This window comes from Coprinopsis cinerea (assembly GCF_000182895.1).
Source record: "Coprinopsis cinerea okayama7#130 chromosome 1 map unlocalized cont3.1, whole genome shotgun sequence".
Classification (NCBI taxonomy): domain Eukaryota; kingdom Fungi; phylum Basidiomycota; class Agaricomycetes; order Agaricales; family Psathyrellaceae; genus Coprinopsis; species Coprinopsis cinerea.
Genome location: NW_003307544.1, coordinates 2,938,239 through 2,961,592, shown reverse-complemented (window position 1 = coordinate 2,961,592; position 23,354 = coordinate 2,938,239). Strand labels below are relative to the sequence as shown.

Sequence of the window (23,354 nt, the reverse complement as noted above, 5' to 3'; positions counted from 1 at the left end):
ATTAAGCATTCATTACTTTAGCATCGCAATACATACAAGCATGTAGCTCTAGGATTCTCTTTTCTTTCTTTCCCAATAAATCCTTCTCTTCACTCGTGAATTATGAGCTTGAGGGCCGACAGGGGTTTGATGGTGCTGACACATCCGCGATGACGAGAATGATGGCGGGAACAGTACAGTGCGCGTCACAGCCAGTAACCTGCAGGGTCACTGTTCTCTTCCACCATCGCAGCCTACCAACAACCCGATCGTTACACGATACATCCTCGCGGGAAATATAGCTGTGAATGTCTTCACCAGAGTCAAAGTCTGATTCGTCGCTGGATGTCTCGTTGCTAAAGGAAATCGCCAAAAAGGACCTAATCAATGCGCTGAACTCTGTCCGTCTCGTTTCGAAAGGATCCTACTTCTCGGGCTGATAGTCCAGGAATAGGTAAATGGGGCCAAAACGCTGGCGTTGGACTCTGCGCTTGCAGGACCTCTCGGACTAGTGACTGAAGTCGCTTTGCTCAAAGTAAGGACCATTACTATGATCCTGCCATTGGACCTCGCCTCATAATTAGACCAGCAACATGGAGTAGACAAGATGTTCTGGCTCGAACCGGGCCCTCTGACGTCCAACACAACCAACATCGTCTATCTTTGCCGTCCAAAGATAAAGTATGTGAAGATTATTGCAGGTATGTAAAGCTTAAACACACATCTTATACCCCTGGTTCACAAATTGCAAGATCAGATTAAGCGGCACGTCAAGGAATCGAGGAAGCATACATATACCCTTCTTCTAGTTCCCCGTGTCTCGACGTTGGTGTCACGTATACTGGAAGAGGAAGGCGTGTTGGGAGAAGTCACTATCTCAGCATTCAACCTGCAGTTCATCCCACTTGCGGACGATGTGATTTCTCTCGAACACGACAATGCATTCAAGGAACTTTGGGTCGTAAGTCAAAGAGACTATATCTTCTGACGAATAACCCTGATCAAATTGCTATCTTGCTAGGATGGTGACGAAACAATCGTGTTCGACTCCGCACAGGCCCTCACTTCTCTGCAAAAGCTTTTCGGACCTTTCCCGCAGATAGTCGGCAAGGGGGATTACGCCAAGGCAAGCCTTTTGAATTGCCTGTACGCCCTGTCATACTCACGCCACGACAGCGGCTTGCAACCCTGCTCGCGAGACAGAGCAGGCTGTCGTCCTCGAGCACTGAGCCAGTGCTCTCCTCTTCGGCCAATATCGACTCGTTGATCGTTTTAGACCGTCGCGTTGACTTGATAACACCGTTGCTCACCCAACTGACATACGAAGGCCTCATAGATGAACTGATCGGGATCCGCAATTGTGGGTTGTCTGCGTTTAATTTTCGGCTCACCCTGCAGCTAACGGCCACTGATTTAGCACATGTCGAACTGCCTGCTTCCTTGGTAAACCCGCCTGCTCCGAACGCTCCTAATACCGCTTCTGGCTCAGCATCGACTTCTGCAGCTCCAATCGTCAGCGTGAAGAAGGATGCTAAGAAGAAACACCACCTAACTGCCTCAACTGACCCCCTCTATGCGGAATTACGAGACCTGAATTTCTCGTCGGTGGGAAGGAAACTGAATACCGTTGCTCGCCGATTGGACGAAGATTACAAAGTATGCATCCCAAGCTATTACAAAGACAAGTGCTGTCTAACACCATTTGTAGACCAACCTTCAGGCGAAATCTGTTGCTCAATTGCGCGATTTTGTCGGTAAACTAGGAGGACTACAGACAGAGCATCAATCACTTCGCCTTCGTGAGTATACTGCTGGGCAGCCAGCGCTGTTTCTGATGTGCCTTGTTGCTAGATACTGGCCTATCGGAGCTCATCCTCCCTCTCACACGGACTGAGGTATTCAACAAATCTTTGGAGATTCAACAAAGTAGGTACAACCGAGACTTCTATTATGTACACAAATTGACCACATTTTAGACCTTCTGGCCTCGTATGAGACTACTGCGCAGATCTCCGCTATCGAAGAGCTTATTGCACAAGGAGCCGACCTCCAGATCGTGATCAGGCTTCTGTGTCTGGCAAGCATCACAATTGGCGGAATCAAAGCAAAGACATTGGATAATATTAAACGCGAAATCTTGCAGGTGAGCCGCTCTGTTCCAACTCACATCAGGGTGAGCTGACGATCACAAAGACATATGGTTATGAACATCTGCCGATGCTTCTTTCTCTTGCGTCGCCCTCCGTGTCCATGCTCGTCCCAAATCCGCTCCCACCATCAGCCCCTGCTGTTCCTAAATACCCCTTTTCCTCCCTCCGAAAGTCGCTCCGATTATTGATTGACGACAACCCAGAGGCTCTTGAGGAGGTCGAAAACGACATCAGTTTTGTCTATTCCGGATGGGCACCTCTCAGTATACGGTTGGTTCAGTGCGTGGCACAGAAGGGCGGGGTTTTGAGCAATCCTGCCGAGAAAGAGCAGACCGCAGACGAACAAAGCAAATCCTCGATTGGAAAAGTACAAGCCCATCCCATAGTGGGATGGAAGGGATTTGAGGACATTGTCGCAACCATACCTGGACAGACTGTGGAAGCCGTCCAACGAACTTTTGAGGACACTGGGCCTGGAAATTCTCCCATGTCTACGGGCTGTATGTTATCCTCTTCTACTTCTTCATCTGTTTTACTGACTTTTGACTCGACAGCACCATTAAGAGAACAAACGAGTACCACTGTGGTCTTCTTCTTGGGCGGTTGTACGTATACCGAGATCGCTGCTCTTCGATGGGTCGGCCGTCAAAACAAGGGTAAGTGTAGTCACCAGAACCCGGAGATTTACTAAGTGAGCTCAACCATGCGTTCAATGTAGGCCGAAGGTTCTTAATTGCGACTACGGGGATAATTAGTGGTGCTAGCCTCGTCGAAGGCATAGCAACAGCACCCACGACAGAACCAAAGGTCGGAGCTGCCTAATAGCTTTTTCTTTTCGACCACGACTTTCTTCGACTCTTCGTCCACGTCTATCCATTCAATTGAATCAGTATTCGGGCATCTCTTCCCACAGTTCGCAGTTAGGTATGCCGTCGTCATGCATCAAACGCGTCCGACGTTGATCTTTTTTTGCATGGTGTGGATGCGTTTACGCGACCCTGGCGACGCGTCTGGCCAGACTGAGATCCGCTGAATGCCGTAGCCCCTGTCAGTCGCTCGAGCAACGTGGCTCCGATAACAGTGCTCAATATTCGCAGCGTCTCTGAAGGGGATTGAAATTTCGCGCGTGGGACGACTGGACGGGTTCTGTCATCTTGGGGCCATTTACACCGGTGGCCCTGTTCTATCGGACCAGCCTGCATCCAAACAAGCCTGGTGACCCGTTTGACATGGCAGAACAGCGCGTAACTAAACTTGCTGGTTATGTTACCCCTGCCATACCAAAGATGGTAATTTGAATGAGCCAAACGGAATTCCCGATTGGGATAAGAGTTGAAGGACATTTGTTCGTTGACCACTTCCTGTGTACTGAAAAAACGAACTGGAGGAGAAATGCATGGTAGAGAGAAATCTTGGATGGCAGAGAAGGATGCTTCGATGCTAGATAGAGGCCGCGGTGGGGTGTTTTGCCTTTGAACAAGATTTTGATGCGAGATTCGTTCAAGGCCGCGAAGCAGGAACGGGCTGGAAAGGATATGGACTCCGGAGTGCCAGGGGACCGGATACCATTCAAATGACAGGTCTTCGATGCCCTCATCGTATAAGGTCCGCTACTTTAAACATGCTCCTCTGGACCCTTTTCCCTTGCCTTCATCCCATCCCCCGCCTCCCCCATACCCTCAGTCTTTGGTGAGTTTGGTCTGCCGAAATTCTTGTAATTCCGAATCGTAATTTCTCATATTTGACATTGGCGTTGGCAGGTTCGAGGCTACGTGAAGGATTTGCTCGCGTCGTACACCGTCAAATAATCAGATACCCTTCTAATACGATACCATCGATGGCCCCCACCACGAAGGCCAAGGGTTCAGCGGAGAAACCTGCGAAGAGAGGTACGTGTCGCTACTTGTCTCCTGTCCTCGTGAACATGGTCGATCTGAGAATTCCGAAATTGTAGCCAGGTCCACAGGTGGTGGAAAAAAGAAGCTGACCGCCTTCAACCTCTTCATGGTGGGTTTGGGCCTGTTTTTCCCATCGACCAGCCCCGTCTTTTGATTGACACACGTTGTGGCAGAAAACTGAAATGGCGCGGTTGAAGGAAACTGAACCTGATATGACACATAAGGACAGGTTCGCTTTTTGCCCTGCTTTTTCCGTTTTACGTACCAACGCTCGGTGTTGCTATCCAGGTTCAAACAGGCTACGGAGAACTGGAAAAACTCGCCCAAAAATCCCAAGAACTCGTCTTAATCTCCCTTGCCTTCGGGCCTGTTGGATTGCCACCAGTCAACTTGGATTCACTCCTTGATCATATTGCGATTCCCCTACTTATATTGAACCTTGATACCCCGACCGCTTTTTCCCTTCTGCTCAACGTATCTTAGTTCTAGTGCGTTATTACTTACATTCTACTATACCACCATAGGGTTTCGTGATCATCTTGATTTTTGTTCAAACGTTCCTTGCTATCGTTGTTTGTTGTTTTACAGTATCCTGTTAATATTTTGAGTACTCTGTTATTCTTGTAGCCATGTAAACTGGAGCGAGAAGATGGCCGCTGATATCTGTCAAATTAAACTTTAGGCGCGCACTCTGCGTTCGAGCGCCATTTTGACCGCGCGCAGCCGACTAACTCCATCGCTCAGAAAACAGGCTTCCTGTGTGACTCATTGGCGCAGATTTTGCGGGGGACCCAAACTTGGATCACGGCGTACACAAGGATCGCTCTTTGGGCGCACTTGACTGGAACCGAATGGCGGAGGCCCAGAGAATGCGGGGGGAATGTCCATATGGTCAGTTCGTTTCCTAATTTTCCGCACCGTGAACCGGTCTGGTAAGTCGTTTGATGCCTTGACCTCATCGAAACAGGCACTCTGTTGGCTTTAGCTAGGTATTTTTATATTGTTACCTTGCAGAGATTCACTAGAGCAGTCGCTGAAGCAGAATGCTAGGGCAGCATTCTGGATTATCATATTGGGATAGACTAATGATGTGATTGTGTCATAGCGATCTATAATGGTCCCGTGCTCCGCTTAGCAGCGCTGTTTGGAGAGCTCTGGCCTTGAAACGATCCCTGTCCTCAACCCTACTCTTATCTACCCTCCATTCCCCTTTGCCCTCGTCCTCTCTTCCTGTTCCCTTTTCTTTCTTCTCTATCAACTTACTCGGTTTCTTAATTTCATCCTGGAGACCCTGTGTACTCACTGGATTTTGTTTCGGACCTAGGCAGATACCGGTTGGACCGCTATCGACGTCCACCATGAACACCGAGCAGAACAACATCGATAACGATGACAATCTCTTCGTTTTTGAGCCCTGCGAGGGTCCATACGGCCTTTCAGCCCCATCCTCGTGCGGTGCAGCAAGCTCTCTGAACAACGCTGCAGCCATGCCTTCCCATGATGCTCCTTTCACATCTGGGGAGCAGGCCGAACGCTCAAACTCTCCAAACTACTCAGACAAAGGCAAAGGAGTATCGATGCCCATGCCAATTCGCACTTCGACGATTATTCACGATCTTTTCGATGTGTCGCTGTCGAACACCTCGCCATCCCAGGCGCCGTCCAGTTTCTCACCCTCCGACTTTTCCTCGTTCAGCCCGTCGTCTTTCGCATTCTCTTTCCCATCGTCATCCAGCTCTAGTTATAAAACAAGCCTGGCCTCCCCTATATCCGATCTATTTGGAGAAGGACGGAGCTTTGACAATGACGGCGAGACCCGCTCCGGGAAGGGCAAAGGCAGGGAAATGCCTCCAGTTCTCCCTCCACTCACCTTTTGCCCTACCGAGATGGGTGAAGGGAACCCGCCTTGGGTGACCTTTGAAGATCCCAATCCTTCCTCGTCATTCAACAGCCCCGTTGGGAGTAGCATTGCTGCCGAGTCGTCATCCGTACGCCCTTCACCCCCCATCGTAAACTTCAATGTTGCGGACGGCATTGCCTCGTCGGCATCTAGCAGCGAAGATCTTTTCCATGCTCCGCTTCGCTGCAACATGAATGCCGCTTCCGATTTCATAGTAGAGCAGGCGAGGCCCTCTCACCCGCATCGGCCACAGAGCTACCTAGCTCGCAAGCTCGCTTTTGGGAGAAACAGCACACCCACCCCGAGCCGTCCGACTTCGCCGCCTTCGGGAGTAGGGGTGGCTCCACCTGAATCTCGAGGCGATGACACAATTGTCCTGGGAGGGAATGGAAGGGGCCTGTGGTACACGGCGCCGAAGGTCGATGAAAGTCCCACAATCGTGTCTCGACCCCCTCCACCTATTCCCCCATTACCATTGGTCGTTACACCTTCTCGACCTACGTCCCCCAGACTCTTGAAGCACAAGGGTCGTTCCCAGTCGGAACCTCTTCCATTCTCCGTTTTAGACTACGTCCCGATCTCTTGCACCGACTTGTTCGAGCCCCTTCCCTTGTTCATCAAGAATTATTTCGGTGACATACTTCCACGGGAGATCCATCTTCACATCTTACGATCCTTTGTGGAGATTTACATTGATGACCATCGACGCGCGGTGGAAAGCGGGCGCTGGTCGGTTTACAGGGCATCAGCATCGAGAAACCAATGGGTAGGAAGGGACAAGGGTGTGCGAGAGCTGGTCAAGCTAAGCAGGGTAAGGCGTATTCTTACTCCACCACTTCGAGTAATGAATTGACGTCCCTCAGGTTTCAAAATCTTGGAGAACTGCCGTATACGACGGTCAGTTGTGGATAGATCTAGATCTGCATGGTCTTCCCAGGCTACCTCAACATGTCACCCAGCGCATCGCTCAGACAGGAGGCCCGTTCATTCAGCGACTGAACCTCGCTGGCCATGCCCACATTGAACCCGAACACCTAATAGACATCACAGACAGCCTCTGTCTGACGGTCCCATACGATTCATCAGCCTACACACAACTCACTTCCATTAATCTGCAAGGTTGCACCAATTTGACAACCCAGTCTCTCCACCGTCTCCTCATTCGATCTCGGAACCTCGAGACGTTGATTTTGAAGGGCCTGGGATGCGTGACGAATACGACATGCGAGATCCTTGCGGCCTATTGCCCGCGACTGACGTCTCTGAACCTCAGTCGCTGCCCGAACATGGACGCCAGTGGCATTGGCTTTATGGCCAAATCCGCGCTTGCACGCCAGCAGCACCTTCAGCTCAAGGAGTTACGACTCTCTGGTCTTAAGTACACCACGGAGTCGATGATGCAGGCGCTTGGGTGTGCGACGCCCCTCCTGGAGGTGCTGGACCTCAGCTATGCTCGCCAACTTCGAAATGCGGCTTTGGAGGCCTTTGTGGCTTGCGACGACGACGACGATGAAATGGAAAGCGACACGGTTGTAGTTTCGGCTCGAGACCTCGGACGGGACACGGGCAGCGACACGGGCCCGGGGAGATATAGGCGGCGCATAACACGACTCCGACATCTCAACTTATCGTTCTGTCCACTCCTGACGGATACTGCCTGTGCCAATCTCTCGCATTCTATTCCACGGCTCGAGTTTCTAGAGTTGGCAGGGATAGGATCTGATATGAGGGAGGCGGGTTTAATACGGTTGCTGGAAAGGACGCCGTTTATCAAACGTTTGGATTTGGAGGACGCTTCAGATCTCACCGACACTTTCCTAGCTGCCATAACCCCGGTCCCAGATAAACCCACATCCACATCCACCTCCCCCACCTCCACGCCCACGGAAGATGACCCACAGCCCGGATATGTCTTACAACAACTCATAGTCTCGTACGCTTCACAACTGAGCGATGATGCGCTCCTCAACCTGATCCGCAACTGTCCCCAACTCACCGTCCTCGAAGTCGACAACACGCGTATCGGGAGTGCAGTCTTCCGCGAATTCGTACGGCTGAGCAAGGAACGTCAGCTCAAAAACGCTAAGATCGCCGCGGTGGATTGTCGTGGGATTGGAGAGAGCGTTGTTAAAGAGTTGACAGGATCCACCCGACCGAGGCGGGGATGGCGAGCTTATGCTGCACGGAAGCTTTGTTACCTTGATGGCAGGGATGGGAATGAAGAGGATCTGAAGATTGGGCAGGACGAGTGCGATGAAGGGAGAGTGGTAGTGAAGACGTTCTACTCGTGGCAGACTGTGGATGCTGTCAAGGCTAATCGAGAGAAGAGGAGGAAGGCCAACTCTAGACGGGCTGTGAGCACGTCGAGCGGACGTGAGGACGAGGATGGAGGAGGTGGGAGTGGGGGAAGGACACGTTGGTGGTCCCCTGGAGGCCGACGATCTGGACGAACCTCTCCACCGGTCATGACCGACATTCCGAACGAGGGTTGTCGGACCATGTAAACTTGTAAGGCTTTGGGCTTCTATCTACTTGACTATTTTCCTTTTCGCGCATATCTAACCATGATGATTTCTCGCCTTTATATCTTCCACTCGTCTTCACGATCTTTCAGGAATCACCCCTTGTTGTATTATTAGCGATCTCTTTCCGACCTGCTTCCAGTTGTACCATAGTAGTCTCTATCTCTTGCCAATTTTCTCACTCTCCGGTTCACCGTTCTCGAAACCAATTTGCTGTACCATATTTGCTATCTCCGTCGTCGAATGTACCTTGTATTCTTCCCCCTCTTTTTCTCTCGTTTCTCTTTTACGACGTACCTTTTGGGTATCATGATGATGTACATTGTTTTAGGACCAAGGTTCATGTCCCTGTACTTTCTATTAGAATCACGGTGTCGAAGTCCAGAGGAAGTCAAATGAAATGTGCTTGTACTGTTGGATTACCTTTGTGGAATGCCGAACCTAGCTGTTGCCTACTGGCGACGTTCGCTGTTTCTTATTCTTGGAGGCTGGAGGCGGGTCGGTTGTTGGAGATGTTGAACTCTTGCCTTGGTCGTCTAAGCCGGTAAGGATCAATGTCAGTCAAAAGGGACTCGACATGTGCGTGAACATACCCGAAGATGAACTACTTTCTTCTGATCGCGGTCGCTTCTTGGGACTGGGTTCATCGTCGTCATCGCCAAAGACCTGTAGGGTTTCTTCATCCTCGTCTTCACTCTCGCTCTCACTTCCATCCTCGTCTTCATCACCGCCAAAGATCTTGAGAACGTCCTCGTCACTGTCGTATTCCTCATCCTCTTTCCTCACTTCCTCCTCGTAACGTTGGCGTTCAAGCATCTTGCTTGTGATCTTGACGGGGACCCTGACGGTGGAAGCAGGATTCGATTCCTCGGGAGTGGGTTTGTTAAACGTGATCCCGTTTATGGCGCTTTTAATGAAGCGTCCTGCGGCAGCTCTGTCGAGCTCTGACCTGCCTAGACACACGGACGCGCTGAGAGAACAGACTTGGATCTTGAGCCAAGGGTTGTACGCACGAGGGGCAGGCGCATCCTCTTTCTGCGAGGATTTTCTAGAGCTGGAGGCCTTTTCTGGCTTCTTAGATGGTCCTGCTGTGGGCATTTCGCGTTGGAAAACGAGAGGTACGATGAGGAGAAGGTCAAGGACAGCGCCAAGCCTGCCCGGACGAGCGGCAAGCGGCGGCTCCGGACGCGAGAGGGCTCAACAACTTCCGAAATAAACAGCCACCAATAACGCCTCTTCGTCATGGTCAGTCATGTCGTCTGCCCTCAATTGAAGAAAGTAGGCTAATCTCTTTGTCCTATCGCAGTCTTCTGAGCTCAGGTATACCGCAAACACGCAATTAGAACATTGTGAGTGATTCTTAATTGGCTTTGTATTGATTCCCGCTAATGAATGACGTCTGTAAAGTGCATGCTAGGTATACTGGAACGGGTGAGTGCTAAATTACCGAGTCACCATGGAATTATCGTCCTCATAAACTACGCTAGGACACGCGGATTTGTCCAAGTAGTGAGTAGTTCCAGTTTCTGGCGCTAGAGAGATGTAAACTGACCTACTATCTTGGATGCAGTGAATGGTTAACACACCAGCACCGTGACACGCTTGCCTCGATCGTCGGTCACCCCACGCTCACATCTTACCTTGCTATCGCAGAGGGTGAAGCTATTGGAAGGATCAAATTCGAGATGACAGAGGTACGCGCGCCTTAATTGCCACTATTGAGTGGATCTGACCGCGGTTTCCCCTTGCTTTCTCCAGCGGATGTTGCAGCCCTGTGGTCCTCCTCCTCGCAAGGAAGACGATTGATAGGAGCCGGTGGGGTTTACGAGGATACCAACGCGGTCGTCAAAGAATGTGCGGATGTAAATTGTAGACCGCTCGCTGTCGACGCTACAAATTAACTTGACCCGGCGTTACTGGGTCCATTACGACCTTTTCAGGGAAGGAAGCTGCAGGGAGGCAGACGGTTCTTTGATAAGTGCATGTCCCTGGTTCGATACATATGATCTGTATCAATCTTCTTTAATTATCCTCTAAATGCGAGTTTTGAAGCCTTTCCTACTCGTGAATATGTCTTTAGACTTGGAACACAGCGCCATCAAAAAGGCCGGTGGGTATTGCAGCCGAGTTGGGATAGATTTGGGAGGAAGAAAGAGAGTTCCTAATTGATGACCACGTCCGAGTTATTACTATCGAGCGATGATTACTCCAAGTCAAGTCAAAAGCGATAGCTATCTGTCTCTTCCTGCATCCAGTCAGCGCTATCGGCCCTGCTTGCTCAGCCGTCCCCAAGCCATGCTCCTCTGACCGGATCCCGTTACCCCAGGTCACCAGCATCATCTGCCCTGTCCCGTCAAGCTCCAGACTGCAATCTATCGCCGTATCCAGCTCTCCAACCACACCACACCGCACGTCGCCATCGTCGCCTCCTTTGTCTTGTGAAATCCCGCCCTGTTGTGGTGTGGAAATCTGTGAAAAGGGTTGGAAAAGGGCCGGAAAGAGTCGAGAGGAAAGAGTCCGTGGAGGAAGTGCTCACAAAGGCGCCTGGAGAACGTGCCCGGCGACAAAGGGAAAGGCTAAGGCGACCATTGTTACAAATCCCATCTCCTGGACGGTGAAAAGATGGCTGCCGCAACTGTTTTCCGTCCATTTCCTCCTCGCCAGGATAGCCTGTCAGCCTCGTCCCAGTTTGAAGCCCACCAGCACAGTTCCTTCCCTCTGCAGCCAGAAAGACCCAGAGCTGTTCGGAGTCACTACCGGCCTCACTCAACCCTCTACCTAGATGAAAGGCCTGTTTCTCACTACCAGCAGCAGCAGAGAAGCAGTGTCCTCGTCAAAGCACGCCGCCAATCGACACTTGAACGTTCCGCTTCCGTTAGCATTGCCATGGGGCTCGGCGTCATGAAGAGGAGCGCAGACAAGGACAGGGCGAAAGAACTCACAAAACTACGAATTCGAAAGCTGTCTGAGCACAGCGGTACGCCGCCGTTGTCGCCACTAACGCCTTCACCCACGGCCGAGTCAACAAAGAGAGTGTCTCGGCCAAGGACCGCGGGTGGAGAGACAACATCGTCGGAGCGATCGAGCTCAAGCGGAACGGCGGCGCTTCACAAAGTAAAAGCGCAGCGATCGATGGCCTCGCTCTTCTCAGCAGCCGCCGATGTTTCGCCCAGTATGGCCTCGTCCGACTCCATTCCTCGCTCAAAGTCTTCGGCGCCCCCGTCTTCTTTCCGTCCAACCAAGATGGACGTCGACCGTCTACCGCAAACACCCACCACACCACGCTCAAAGCGTTCGTCCAGGGTCGAATTCGACGACCATCAAAAGGGAAAGCTCAAGAAGGACACCACATTCATGGACAACAATGTTTGGCTATCCCAGAGTAATACCAAAGTGCATCCATACTTTGGCGAGGCGCCCTATATGCAAGCATACGATACCCAATGCCTGGAAAAGTGCGTAGCTCTCTTGCATAGTCGTTGAAGTTATTCTGATTTTTTTTCCCTCCAGCGACCGGTATTCTGAGTTACTGCTCCAGCGACTGAGCCCAACTTCACCCAGTTTTCACGACTATGGCAAGAAACCACCATTAACCGTCCTCGACTTGGGCTGCGGCCAGGGTCATTGGGCCCTGCGGGCCGCGTCTCTCTGGCCAAACTCTCGAATAACCGGTTTCGACATCATGGACATCACCCTACCCACATTCCAAACGACAGAGAACCTCACTTTTGTCAAAGGAAATTTGTAAGTCATCTCTTTCAACGCATATATCCGCTGGTTTCACTGACGTGTTGTTAGCCTATTCAAACTACCCTTTCCCGCCAAATCATTCGAATACGTCAGGATGTCAAATTTGTCGCTGTGCATTCCCTTTAACAGATGGATGCCGCTGTTGGCGGAAATCCGCCGAGTCTTGACCAATGGAGGAAGATTGGAACTCATTGACGACCAGATCCTCTTTCCCTACGGCGAGGAGCCCAAGGAGCCATCAAAAGTCGAGTCACCCAACAAGAATTCCTTCTTCCATTGGGACGAAGGGTGCGACAGCGGCGACGACGACACACTCGAAGAAACTACATCGACATCCACAGCATCGACCTTGGTCAGCGAGTTTGATTTCGACAAACTACCCTCCTCCAAACGCAGTTCTACCCAAAGCAATCCCGCTGTTACGGTCGTTGGTCTCGAGCCACCGACACCAGCATACAATCGAGACAAGCCCCTCCCAATACCAACTGAAACCCTATCAACGCAAGCAGAGGACTACTTTTCCTTCATCTCACCTTCCCCTACTATCACTCAAGACAACATCGATGCTCTCAATGGCACCTTGGCCGCTTCAGCAACCTTCACACAAGAACCAATTTCCGACCGAAAGGGACATCGCAAGACAGGTTCGACCTCGAGCACCAAGTCCAACTCGGAGGCCGTCACCGCCTGGAAACACAAGAAGGAACTCTCACTCGACATGGAGAAGATTTTCGAGTACCTGGTGATCAACAAATGCGGCATTCATCCACGCCCAGCAGAGTTCGTTCAGGACTATCTGCGACGGACATTCGGCAAGGGCAATGCTGGCAAGATTAGGAGTTTCCACATCAAATTGGCGCCATTCGATTCTCCGATAGGCCCAGGTGGGGCTTTGGCACCCCAGCTTCCGACCGTTGAACCTCCGATGCGTGTGGACAAGCACCTTCGACCACGAGCAAGCTCCGACCAGCTCAAGAGACACTGGAGGCAAATATCAGACAAGAAGGAGAAAAAAGAGAAGGAGCGGAAAGAGAAGAAGCAGGAGAAACAGCAGGCTAGACAGAGAACTGTCTCCAAAACAAGCTTCGATGACTCGTTCCAGATGCCTCTCGTCACTGCAAAGGCTGCGAGTCGGCTGGGACTGACACCCAACGTGCCGTCTTTGCCGCCTTCCAATCGCGTCTCTGTTGCCTACTCAACAAGCAGCGACAGTAGCAGCGGCGAGAGTTATTCGGGCTCGTATCTGTCTAGTGTCATGCCTTCTGTATCCGACAAGGCTGCAGACCGTCTGGGCATCCCTTCAATTCCTCCTCCTGTCCCGCCCAAGCCCATTTCGAGTAGCCGAAGCACCGATATGGAAAGTGCTCGACCTTCACCGAGCCGTGGACTTACCGTTCCAGCCGTGCCGGTGAAGGCTGCAAGCCGCCTTGGTATCCCTGTGAGGCCTATGTCCCGCTCTATCTCTGCAGGGAGCAGCGATCACGGCTATGGCATATCCCTTTCGTCTATTGCCTCGTCAACCAGTTTGGGTCACACCGACAATCCCAGCCGATCCAACACTTCTTTGAAGGCCTCTCCATCCCCAATGTCCCGAACTGCCTCTTCCGAAAGCTCGAGCTTGAGCTTGAGCGACCCATCTTCTCCCGACGCCCCCGCCCCCGGTCCTCCTTCCATCAGCGCCAAAGCTGCTGGTCGCCTGGGTATCTCCTACTCTGTCCTTGCTGCAGCTTCCGCAGTCCATAGTCGAAGCAGTGGTGTGATGGCGCCGGTCCAATCCCCAGGCCTCCTCGTCTGGCCTTCGACGTACATTCCCATGACCCCCACAGAGCTTGAGATGCATTCATGCAAATTTGTGCAGACGCTTCTCGGTTGTCGACATGCGCTTAGGGAACACATTACTGGCGAATTTGGTGGTGTCAAATTGGCAACTGATGATGATTTTGAAGAGGCACTTTGGGAATATGAGTGGTACGTGGCTTTTTCGTTCCTGTTTTCCTAATTCGTTGCTGACTTGTTGTTGTAGTTTCCGCAGATCTCGGTTCCATTGGCCCAACGACAATCCTGAACTATTTGCCGACCAAGGGTTCCCGGAACCTCCATCCCCTGTCGCACAGAGCCTCCCTCGAGGAGTGACCCGCCAGTCATCTGGAGGTAAATCTGGACATTCAAGGACCGACAGCCTGGATTCCTTCAATGGGCAGTATCGACGAGAAGAGCTCACGCATATCCGAACCATTCGGGTGTTTGAGGCCGTGAAAACAGTGGACGAAAAGACCTTTATGAACATGCTTTTCTCGGGCCAGTCTTCTCCAAGGAAGGCCTCGCGATGATGCTTGGGTTTCTTTACGTGTTTCTTGGTTCCCATATGTTTATGTCGTTTCGTTTTCCCTTGCATCATCGTTCCTGCATCTCCCGCATCACGTCTACTTTGCACCTATTGTTATTCGTTCCCGTGGCTTGGTGTTCTTTCGTTCACATTCCTTTCGGCTTTTCTTGAAGGGAATCCCTTCAAGTGTTTTCTTCAGGACCTTTGGACGTTCATCATTTACGTATTTCATCAATATCGACTACAGCTCTACTCTGTTCCCACAATCCTTTCGTCATTCTAGTCCCATCTTGCATCTACACGTACGGCCTCATCTCTTTCTTGGATACATCTCTTTTTCCCTGTTGTCCTCTCAAGCCACGCGGAACCCTACAATTACACCTCCTGCATTGGTATCCTTTATTTCTAGCCCGCACATTGTTGTACAACCATCACTGTTTTATATTTTCATTTCGACACGACCGATAGGTTTCATGTGTTAGCATCTCCCCCAAGCTGTAGTTTAGTCGTAATTTGTATGTGTTGCTTTTTGTCGTTTTGCAGTCGCTTATTATGGCGATGCAGTGTAGAGTTACGATAATACGATGGACACACCATGCTAACGTTTGTGCCCGTCGAATTTTGAGACCTTGGGAGGTGGGCATCGGTGTTCGTGTGACGCTCAGGCTGATCCGGGTCGCGCCCGACGATCCTCACTTCTCACCACAACCACGACCTAGAATTTCTTGTCATTTGCCGCAGCTCTCCGCAAAGCCTTGAAAATGGCGTACTCGTCCGAGGAATGTGTGGTGATAAACATCGCTGTAAAATCTTGGTCTCTTCGGACAAAGAGCAGCGTTCTTGGGACACTGCCAGTGACTGCGCATTAATCTATTTTTATTCGTTTTAAAGGCGCCCGTGTTGTCTGAACATTCTCCTCAACCAAAGCACATTGGACTCAGTGCCACTACTCGTGACCATGGGGAACATGAAAACGGTCACGCTGTTTCTTTCTTTGATCTCGTCGACTTTCACTCTGGTTGGTGCGCAAGCCCAAGAGCCTACGACTTGGTTCGAGAAATATGGACCTCAGCTTGACTTGAGCTACACGGGTCCTCTCTCTTTTGCTCATCTACCCTACCGACTTTGTCTACAGGAGAATGCGACCTTCGATGTTGCGATCCTCGGTATGCCTTTTGATACGGCAGTTTCGTATCGACCGGGGTGAGTACTCGTCTTAATTGGTGGAGGAATGGGAAGGGCCATTGAAGCTGACGACTCCTGAATTTGAAGGGCTCGCTTTGGACCTAGCGCCATTCGCTCGGGAAGTAGAAGACAGAGTGACGTTCTTGCATATTCGTTGTCGTGGGGGTTCAATCCTTACACCCAAGGGTATTCGATTCTGGATTGCGGTGATGTACGAAGGTCCCTCTCTTCTTCCTCTGCTCTTTGTGGGCTCATGGCCCTCTCCATAGGTGCCTGTCAACTCATTCGACAATACTCTCGCACTGGACCAGATGGAGGTTGCGTACTCGACTTTGCTACGGAGGCCTATTGCGAGGGAGGACACTTTGGCGGGACCGCTTAAAGGCAAGGATGGGTTGGTTCATCCTCGGGTTGTTAGGTGAGTAATGAGATGTGCAGGCGGGGGATAATATTGATTTGATCTCTTGAATTCCAGTCTTGGAGGTGACCATACAATCGTATGTCTGTTTACATTCTGCGAATCTACGACGAGTGACGTATTGTTGCCAATCAGGTCCTTCCCATCTTGCGCTCGCTGTACAAGGTCTACGGACCTATCACTGTCATCCACTTCGACGCTCATCTGGTATGACGCTAGCCCGTACATGGCAGCCGATGAAACCCGGCTTACATGCAGCACGGCAGGACACTTGGCCGACACTCCAGCTCAGCGGTATAGACACGGAGCAATCTCGAATCACACATGGATCCTTCTTTTACGTCGCACACGAGGAAGGGTTGCTCGCCAATAACAGTATTCATGGTGGCATCAGGACACCTTTGAGTGTGAGTGCTTTTCTGGGCCCCAGTCCGTCTGGTGCACGTTGACCACGAAGAAAACAGGGACCAGAAGATCTTGCCAATGACTCTGTGGTTGGGTTCCAAGTTATCACTAGCGACGACATCGATAGCCTCGGCATCCCTGAAATTGTTAGGAAGATGAGGGCTCGTGTTGGGGATAGCCCCGTGTACTTGAGGCAGGTAGTCACATGCATCGTCCAGGGTACAGAGCGATAACGCGATCTTACAGCGTGGACATTGACGTTATTGACCCTGGAATGGCACCAGCAAGTGCGTGCATCCTTAATCTGGAGCCCATAACAGGCGAAACTGACGTATTGACCCCCAGCTGGAACCCCAGAAGCCGGAGGCTGGACTACGCGAGAGTTTAAGCGCATTCTCAGAGGTCTGAAAGGACTAAACTTCATGTAAGTCTGCGGTCACATTGTCATCTGTTGCCCAAGCGTCTCCCAACTCACTACCCTTGTTTCTACGTAGTGGTGCAGATCTGGTGGAGGTTTCCCCGGCCTATGATCAAGGTCTGCTTTCTGCTTTTTTCAACGTTTGCATGTCTGACCTGTTGGTCGGTAGCTGAGATCACTGGGATCGCGGCAGCTTCCGTTGTTCATGACCTTCTATCACTTTTAGTCACTTCGAATGGTGCCTCTAAATAATAATACCTAGCTAGATATATGTCATCAATCGAAGAACCGGAATACCGGTAGATACACTTGCGCTTCGGCTTTGAAATCTTACTGCCTCATTACCCTTGACCATGGCTCACTAGTATGCTGGACGCGTCATTCAGTATCCGTCTTTCACAGGTATTCTACATTGCTTGTACTCCTGAATCTCAATTCCCTCGATTGTACCCTGAGCGCGCAGATCTAGATCCAACTGTGCCCTGGCTCCTGGGTATGTGTGTATTCAAACTCCGCCCGGCGCTTATCTAGAGGTTTCCCACACCTTTGATCCCATGCCCCTAACCGCGTCACCGCCACCCAAACCTCCCGAGTCCATGTCCACTCACGCCAAAAGACTGTCCCGCCTTTCACACCCGAATATGCGAGACGTATGCTCAAATTGTGCCCCCCGGACGTTCTGTCCAACCCAATGAATCGTCTCAGCCGACCACTCCAAGTTCCACTCTGGTTTTACGAACCGGGGTCATCTATCGATGTATGAAAGACGTGCAAACAGCAAGAAATACCAATCATAGCAAGAGTCGTAACGTGTACACAGGGTAACAGGTAAAGAAAAAGCGTAGAGTCAAGAAAAACACTTAAATATACGATATATAGTACACTACATGGAATTGAACGGATAGGGACCAAGGAACCATGTAGAGGATACAAAAAAAAGTGCTAAAAAGTCTGTGTCTTATAATATCCACTTTTTCCCCAAAACGTTCTACATGGATCCCAAGGAGAAGATCTTCACCTCGACTATCAAACATACTCAACCGGGGCGCTAGTGTTTGCCCCATTGTCCGACGACGGACGATCCTCCCTGGTCATACCCTGGAGGAGCTTCGTCAGGGATACCTCCCGCTGAAGGTTGCGGTCGAGGTCCTCTCACAGGGCTAGTGGCACCTGCGTAAGCACCCGTGGTTGCCCCTGAAGTAGTATCGAGTCCTGGTGGATAACCGCTATATGGATCATGCTCAGGTAGTGGAGGGACCGAGTTGTTGCCATACCCGTCACCTCCTAGCGTATATTGCCGCTGCGGTGGTTGGTGATAGGCAGAAGAAACGGAGTGCATGGATGTAGAGGGTGGTGGGGAAGTCGCTGCCGCAGCCCCGGCAGCTGCGGAGGCTCCGTACCCTGGCGTTAGCGCTGATGGGAACCCTGGAGTTGCGGAAGTTTGGGGCTGTCGACTGTAGGGCTCTGGAGAGGTGGTGGTAAGGAAGGCAGGCTGCTCAGTGTATTGGTTATGAGGTTGTGGGCTGTAGTAAGAAGTTGGTTGGGGAGGAGGCGAAGAGGACGTTTGTCCGTAAGGATCATATTGTGAATATGCGGACGGTTGTTGGTTGTGGGAGGAAGCAGTATGGTCTAGAAAGATACATCAGAGCTGCTCGATTAATGTTAACACTGATGCCAACTTACAAGAGCTTCCACCGGCTGTGTGCCCATACTGTTGTCCAGATTGGTTGTATGGGTCATAGGGATCAGAGTATGGAGCTTGTCCGGGTACTGTAAGTCCCTGAGAGTGGGAAGGCATTGGAGGTGGCGATGTCGATTGGTAGGCACCATAGCCCGTCTGGGCATATGGTCCAGTAGATGCTGGAGTGTATCCACTCGGCTGACGTTGGGGTGATGCACCGTATCCAGCAGTATTGCTGTAGCCCGAGGGAGTGTAGGCATGGGCGCTACCCTGTCTCTGAGGTTGAGGCTGAGGTGGGTAGGTGTTGGGGGCGGGTGGACTCGAAGACGTGTTTGTTGGATTATAGTATTCGTCGATGGCTCTGTTACCTGGTGTGCCTTGCGCATAGCCCCCAGCGTTGTATTGACGTCGGTTACTGTTCAGGCTGTTCTGCGACGGTCGAGCGAGACTTGTTGGTGAAGATGGTCCGGTCGAGATAGCATCCTTTGAGTCGTCGTCGAGGTACACATGGTCTCCCTCGACGCGGGCAGTGAGCGGTTGCGTTTCAGCAAATGCAGGAAGCCCGACTTCCTTCTGCTGTCTCTCGCGAGCTTTCCTGTCTGCTTCCGCCTTGACGGCGTCGAGACGCATTTGCTCAGTATAGTCGTTCTTGGGGGCATCGTACCTGGGGTCCCTGCCGGAGCCCTCACCCCAGCCTGAACCGCCCATTTTGGGACGCCTGGAAATGCAGCATCGGCCCAACGTGTAGAAACACCCGCTGAAGAATAGCAACACCCAGGCTGCCAATGTCAGCCAAATGGCATTGCCCATCGTTGCGGAACCGACAGCGTTGATGCGCGCCTTGGCGACGAAGAAAAGAACAAGATCAAAAATGAAGGCGATGAGAGCGACTGCGGCGGCGAAACCAGAAACGCATGTGCTGCAGCAAGTCATCGACATTTCACGGACGTGGGCCAACAAGCCGAATATTGCAGAACCCGCTGAGAGGGCGAGGGCCACGACATGGGTGAAAAGAGCGTAAGTGATCCATTTGACTGCGACGTTGGGTATTTCGATGGGCAAGTTGTTGCCCACCAGGCCGTTGATATCTGTCCAGTGTTTAACTCGTCGACATCGGGTGCACCGTCCGAGGAGCACGCACCTAGTTCATAGCCTATCGATGGCTTTGTGCAATTGACCTGGCCTGCGAACTCTAGACAGTAGCCAAGGGTACCAAATGTTATTGAACCGGAGATTCCCTCTACGTCGATGCTTGCTCTGAGGAAATAAACTGATTTAAAGAACGGAACGCAGAAAGAAACGACAGCAAGGAGGACTGTAGCGACGAGGGTGACGATGAACCCAGGCGTCGCTGGACGAATGCAACCCATGAGAAGCAGATGACGGTAGTAAGAAACCAACCCAGATGTCAGTCCCACATCTAATTGAATGCGGACCACCTGCACCGCCTCAACTCCTCTTCTTGGCTTTCACCATATCCTCTTCTACACTGCTTTCCCGGTCAAAATCCCTCATATGACTGCGAGAATCCTTTAGATAGTGGCTACGAACGCTTTCCTTGACCCAATGACCTCAAACCACAAATACAAGGGCGCGCAACCAAGGCCGCTTTAGCCAAGGACCGTCGCTGCGGAGGGAGGCGCTTCAAGGCAATGCAAACTTACATTTCAGCCTTTCAAGACCCCGACGCCCGACGTATGTAAGCTCTGCGTGGGCGAGCACGGAGAGTGCCTTGATGCATGGACCCTTTGATGATCCTGGAACGGAGGCCTCCGCCCTGCAATAAACTTTGTTTCACAGGCCTTGCTGGACATTTAAACTACAGCGACGGTGTAGGGTGTTGCCGTTGACCCCAAGTTGACCTCTCCAGTAACAGTACCCTCGCGACAATCATCAATGCTGTGATATCAAATTGGTAACAGTCTATATACTGCGCAGCTGCTCGAAACGGACCCAGTTACAACCTTGCGCATGCTTTGCTCCTATTCTCCTTTATCCTAGAAAGCAGGTCTTAGCCTGTCTCTTAACGCTCTTTACCTTCTCCTTTCATTTCTTCCTCCTTTCCGTCATACCAACCATGGAGTCGACGCCGTCGAGAGGTGTCGCTGTCAACATCGCCACCTTTCTGCTCTCATCAGTGGGCCTGGCCCTGGTACGTTGCTCGGCGTTTCACATGCTGTCTGCCTTTCTTATCCCTTTCTAGAGCATCTTCACGGCGCTAGTCGATGCATTCTTGGGGCACAATGCAGTCGCTCACCTGCTCTACTTCTTCACTGGCCGCCCTCCAGTCGACCACCACGACCTTGCTACACTGCAAGACCATGCTTCACTACACAAACGTGCACACAATGACCAGCTCATGTTACCTCGACGCTCTCTCAGCCCCTCTCCTGAAGGAAAAATCCAACGTCGACACCACCGTCATCATTCGCATCACCGTCGACACCAGAACCCCACTGGGATCCTCCTCAACTCATCCGAATCCGACGTGTCTTATGGCAGTTCATCCATGTACAATACCACACGGTCAAGCTCCACCACAGCAACATTCCCTCGTGCATCTTCTCATATCCGACCTCGCTCACCCATTCCAACCATAACGGTCCACACGCCTGAACAGCATGGATCCCAATTCTCACCGACCCCGACCTCACCAAGAAAGCCGTCGTCTAGCCGTGCTTCTATCTCCAAGGGAAAGAACCCCGACCCTTCGTCACCAACACCCCACGTTCAAATTCGTCAAACCATCTACCTACACCAAGGTGATCCGTCCCCAAGATCAATTCCGGAACCATCGCGCACCCGTGCCCACATGAGCTCTGGGTCGTCCGAATCAGACACCAGCTCCTCTTCTCTGCGCGAACGAACTCCGTCGATAACCTTTGCCCACCCTGACCGTCCGGCGAAGGAGCAGAAAAGTCGTTCGAGCAATAGGTTGGCACTACCCCCATTGGGAACCTCACCTGCCCAGTTTAGACAAGGACACCGCCGTGGCCTGTCAAGATGCTCATCCTCACCCCAGTTATCCACACCGCCTGCTACACCCGTGGATATTTATGAACAAAAAGCTGCATCGACAACGTCACTGTTGACCCCAAGCTCTGCCGAGACCATCCACATTCAACGACAAAGGCGGAAGAGCACCGGAGAGGCTGATATACCCAGTCCAACAAAGTTGAGCATGACGGTCCCGTGTCTACCTCCAATGCCAAAACAGAAGGATGAATCGAAGACGAAGACGTTGGGTAAACTCCTTAGGCGGGTGCCAAGTGCACCGGGGCCACTTCTGCCCAATCCAGATAGTACGTCCCAGTCTGCCATCTTCCGTTTCTCGACTAACCAAGTAGTGCTGGTAGAGCTGGAGCAAACGACCAAGAAAGCTTTCATGTTTAGTTTTAACACGAGCACCAAACCGAGGGAGGTCAAACCCAAGCGTTCAATGACGAGTTTAACGCCGCCGAAAAAACTTAGAAGGCAACCCTACGAAGCACCGTTCTTCTGCCCCACACCCGATAGTGCCATCAAGTCACAAGCAGGAGAGAGCAACAAGACGCGGTCTGCTCCAGCTTCAAGGGCATCTTCTCCCGAATTGAGACAAGATGCCTCGAGTCAGTCTTTAACGAGAGTGACGGTTCAGATAACGCCATGACGTTTGTTTCCATTGTTTCGTCTCGCACTTTCTAGTTATATCTTATTGGATATTTATCCCCGTATCTTTTATCGGGCTTCATCAGTGCTTTTCGCTCCTACACCATTCATTTACCACCGCATTCGCTTTCATTCTCCTTCCGGATCCGCATATCCGTCGCAGTTGGGCAATTCGATTCTGTTGTTGGGAAGCCTGTGGCATAATCGTCTTCCATTGTATTTTTATTATTAAAGCAGACTCGACCGCAGATAAATTACATCTTCGCAATCGTTCGGGCTTTTCCCGATAAGATTAGATTATGCACGTTGTGGATGACGCATTTCCACCACCGCGACTTACCAACCTGAGCGCTGAGCTCTCCTTTCCTCCCACCAAGACATTCACCGAGCACGCGAAAGCCTCGTGTTCGTTCACACCATCTTCCAGTCGTACCGGCATTCTTTCCAAAATATACACGAGGCACGCCTGGCTATCACCGACATTCGCGAAATCTCCTTGAATTGAGCAGGGCCCTGTTCATCTTTCTTTCCAGAAGGCTCTATGGCCTACGTTCTGCTCGCCGGGCCTGCAACGCCTAATCCCAAAGGGTCCCATGGCCATACACGCCTCGGGTACGTTTTCCATCTGGTGCAACCTCCAGCCTATTTGGCGGGCCTCGTCTGCCAAAGGAGGAGGACAATGAGGGTTATACTTGATCGAACTCATGTCGAAGGTACAATGTGGCAACAGCGCACTTGCTTCCCTTTCCTTCAACGGTAAATCTCCTTCAAGAAGACTGGGGAAATGCCCCTCGCTTCGCCGATCGCGATGTTTTTTCGCCATTCGTCGATTGGTCGATATGTGACAAATAGGCAAGTTCAAAGGACAGGCGCTGGTGATATTGGCCTTTGCGAACCTGTCGTCGAAGAAACTCCGATGGATAAACGTCATCGACCTGACCTGGATGGTCTATGAAAACTCGTGTGCGTTTGCTCCGTTATCTAAAAAAACTGCAAGGGACTCTTTTTATTGATATGCAGATCTTAACTCAGCAGCGGTAGCACAGTCAGGGAAACATATACAACCCCGTCATT

General features: G+C 51.4%; 9 protein-coding genes across 9 annotated transcripts; 7 read left to right on the top strand and 2 right to left on the bottom strand.

Moving 5' to 3' along the window:
• Positions 1-287: 287 nt before the first annotated feature.
• Positions 288-2,951, top strand: CC1G_06618 (ATP binding protein; the record flags this gene model as incomplete). The annotated part of the gene is made up of 13 exons (XM_001829229.2): positions 288-380; positions 434-514; positions 569-680; positions 732-940; positions 1,001-1,081; positions 1,156-1,339; positions 1,397-1,635; positions 1,688-1,778; positions 1,831-1,905; positions 1,956-2,122; positions 2,173-2,629; positions 2,684-2,785; positions 2,848-2,951. The coding sequence occupies 13 exons, from the start codon at positions 288-290 to the stop codon at positions 2,949-2,951; spliced, it is 1,995 nt and encodes a 664-aa protein (XP_001829281.2).
• Positions 2,952-3,966: 1,015 nt separating this feature from the next.
• CC1G_06617 (hypothetical protein) lies at positions 3,967-4,376 on the top strand (the record flags this gene model as incomplete). The annotated part of the gene is made up of 4 exons (XM_001829228.1): positions 3,967-4,018; positions 4,084-4,136; positions 4,201-4,256; positions 4,316-4,376. 4 exons carry the CDS (start codon positions 3,967-3,969, stop codon positions 4,374-4,376), a joined length of 222 nt encoding a protein of 73 aa, XP_001829280.1.
• Positions 4,377-5,385: 1,009 nt separating this feature from the next.
• On the top strand, positions 5,386-8,431 carry CC1G_06616 (F-box domain-containing protein; the record flags this gene model as incomplete). The annotated part of the gene is made up of 2 exons (XM_001829227.1): positions 5,386-6,738; positions 6,791-8,431. 2 exons carry the CDS (start codon positions 5,386-5,388, stop codon positions 8,429-8,431), a joined length of 2,994 nt encoding a protein of 997 aa, XP_001829279.1.
• Positions 8,432-8,890: 459 nt separating this feature from the next.
• Positions 8,891-9,547, bottom strand: CC1G_06615 (hypothetical protein; the record flags this gene model as incomplete). Its single annotated transcript, XM_001829226.2, has 2 exons — positions 8,891-8,985; positions 9,043-9,547. 2 exons carry the CDS (start codon positions 9,545-9,547, stop codon positions 8,891-8,893), a joined length of 600 nt encoding a protein of 199 aa, XP_001829278.2.
• Positions 9,548-9,837: 290 nt separating this feature from the next.
• Positions 9,838-10,255, top strand: CC1G_06614 (hypothetical protein; the record flags this gene model as incomplete). Its single annotated transcript, XM_001829225.2, has 4 exons — positions 9,838-9,880; positions 9,937-9,958; positions 10,020-10,143; positions 10,208-10,255. 4 exons carry the CDS (start codon positions 9,838-9,840, stop codon positions 10,253-10,255), a joined length of 237 nt encoding a protein of 78 aa, XP_001829277.2.
• An 816-nt stretch (positions 10,256-11,071) lies between these two features.
• CC1G_06613 (hypothetical protein) lies at positions 11,072-14,529 on the top strand (the record flags this gene model as incomplete). Its single annotated transcript, XM_001829224.2, has 4 exons — positions 11,072-11,904; positions 11,960-12,193; positions 12,248-14,167; positions 14,223-14,529. The coding sequence occupies 4 exons, from the start codon at positions 11,072-11,074 to the stop codon at positions 14,527-14,529; spliced, it is 3,294 nt and encodes a 1,097-aa protein (XP_001829276.2).
• A 954-nt stretch (positions 14,530-15,483) lies between these two features.
• Positions 15,484-17,856, top strand: CC1G_06612 (arginase; the record flags this gene model as incomplete). The annotated part of the gene is made up of 13 exons (XM_001829223.2): positions 15,484-15,691; positions 15,713-15,728; positions 15,798-15,921; positions 15,980-16,128; positions 16,186-16,207; positions 16,264-16,335; positions 16,362-16,535; positions 16,593-16,717; positions 16,780-16,820; positions 16,879-16,957; positions 17,028-17,112; positions 17,354-17,444; positions 17,831-17,856. The coding sequence occupies 13 exons, from the start codon at positions 15,484-15,486 to the stop codon at positions 17,854-17,856; spliced, it is 1,212 nt and encodes a 403-aa protein (XP_001829275.2).
• Positions 17,857-17,999: 143 nt separating this feature from the next.
• On the bottom strand, positions 18,000-20,002 carry CC1G_06611 (hypothetical protein; the record flags this gene model as incomplete). The annotated part of the gene is made up of 3 exons (XM_001829222.1): positions 18,000-18,580; positions 18,635-19,720; positions 19,774-20,002. The coding sequence occupies 3 exons, from the start codon at positions 20,000-20,002 to the stop codon at positions 18,000-18,002; spliced, it is 1,896 nt and encodes a 631-aa protein (XP_001829274.1).
• A 707-nt stretch (positions 20,003-20,709) lies between these two features.
• Positions 20,710-22,281, top strand: CC1G_06610 (hypothetical protein; the record flags this gene model as incomplete). The annotated part of the gene is made up of 2 exons (XM_001829221.2): positions 20,710-20,784; positions 20,836-22,281. The coding sequence occupies 2 exons, from the start codon at positions 20,710-20,712 to the stop codon at positions 22,279-22,281; spliced, it is 1,521 nt and encodes a 506-aa protein (XP_001829273.2).
• Between the last annotated feature and the right edge of the window lie 1,073 nt (positions 22,282-23,354).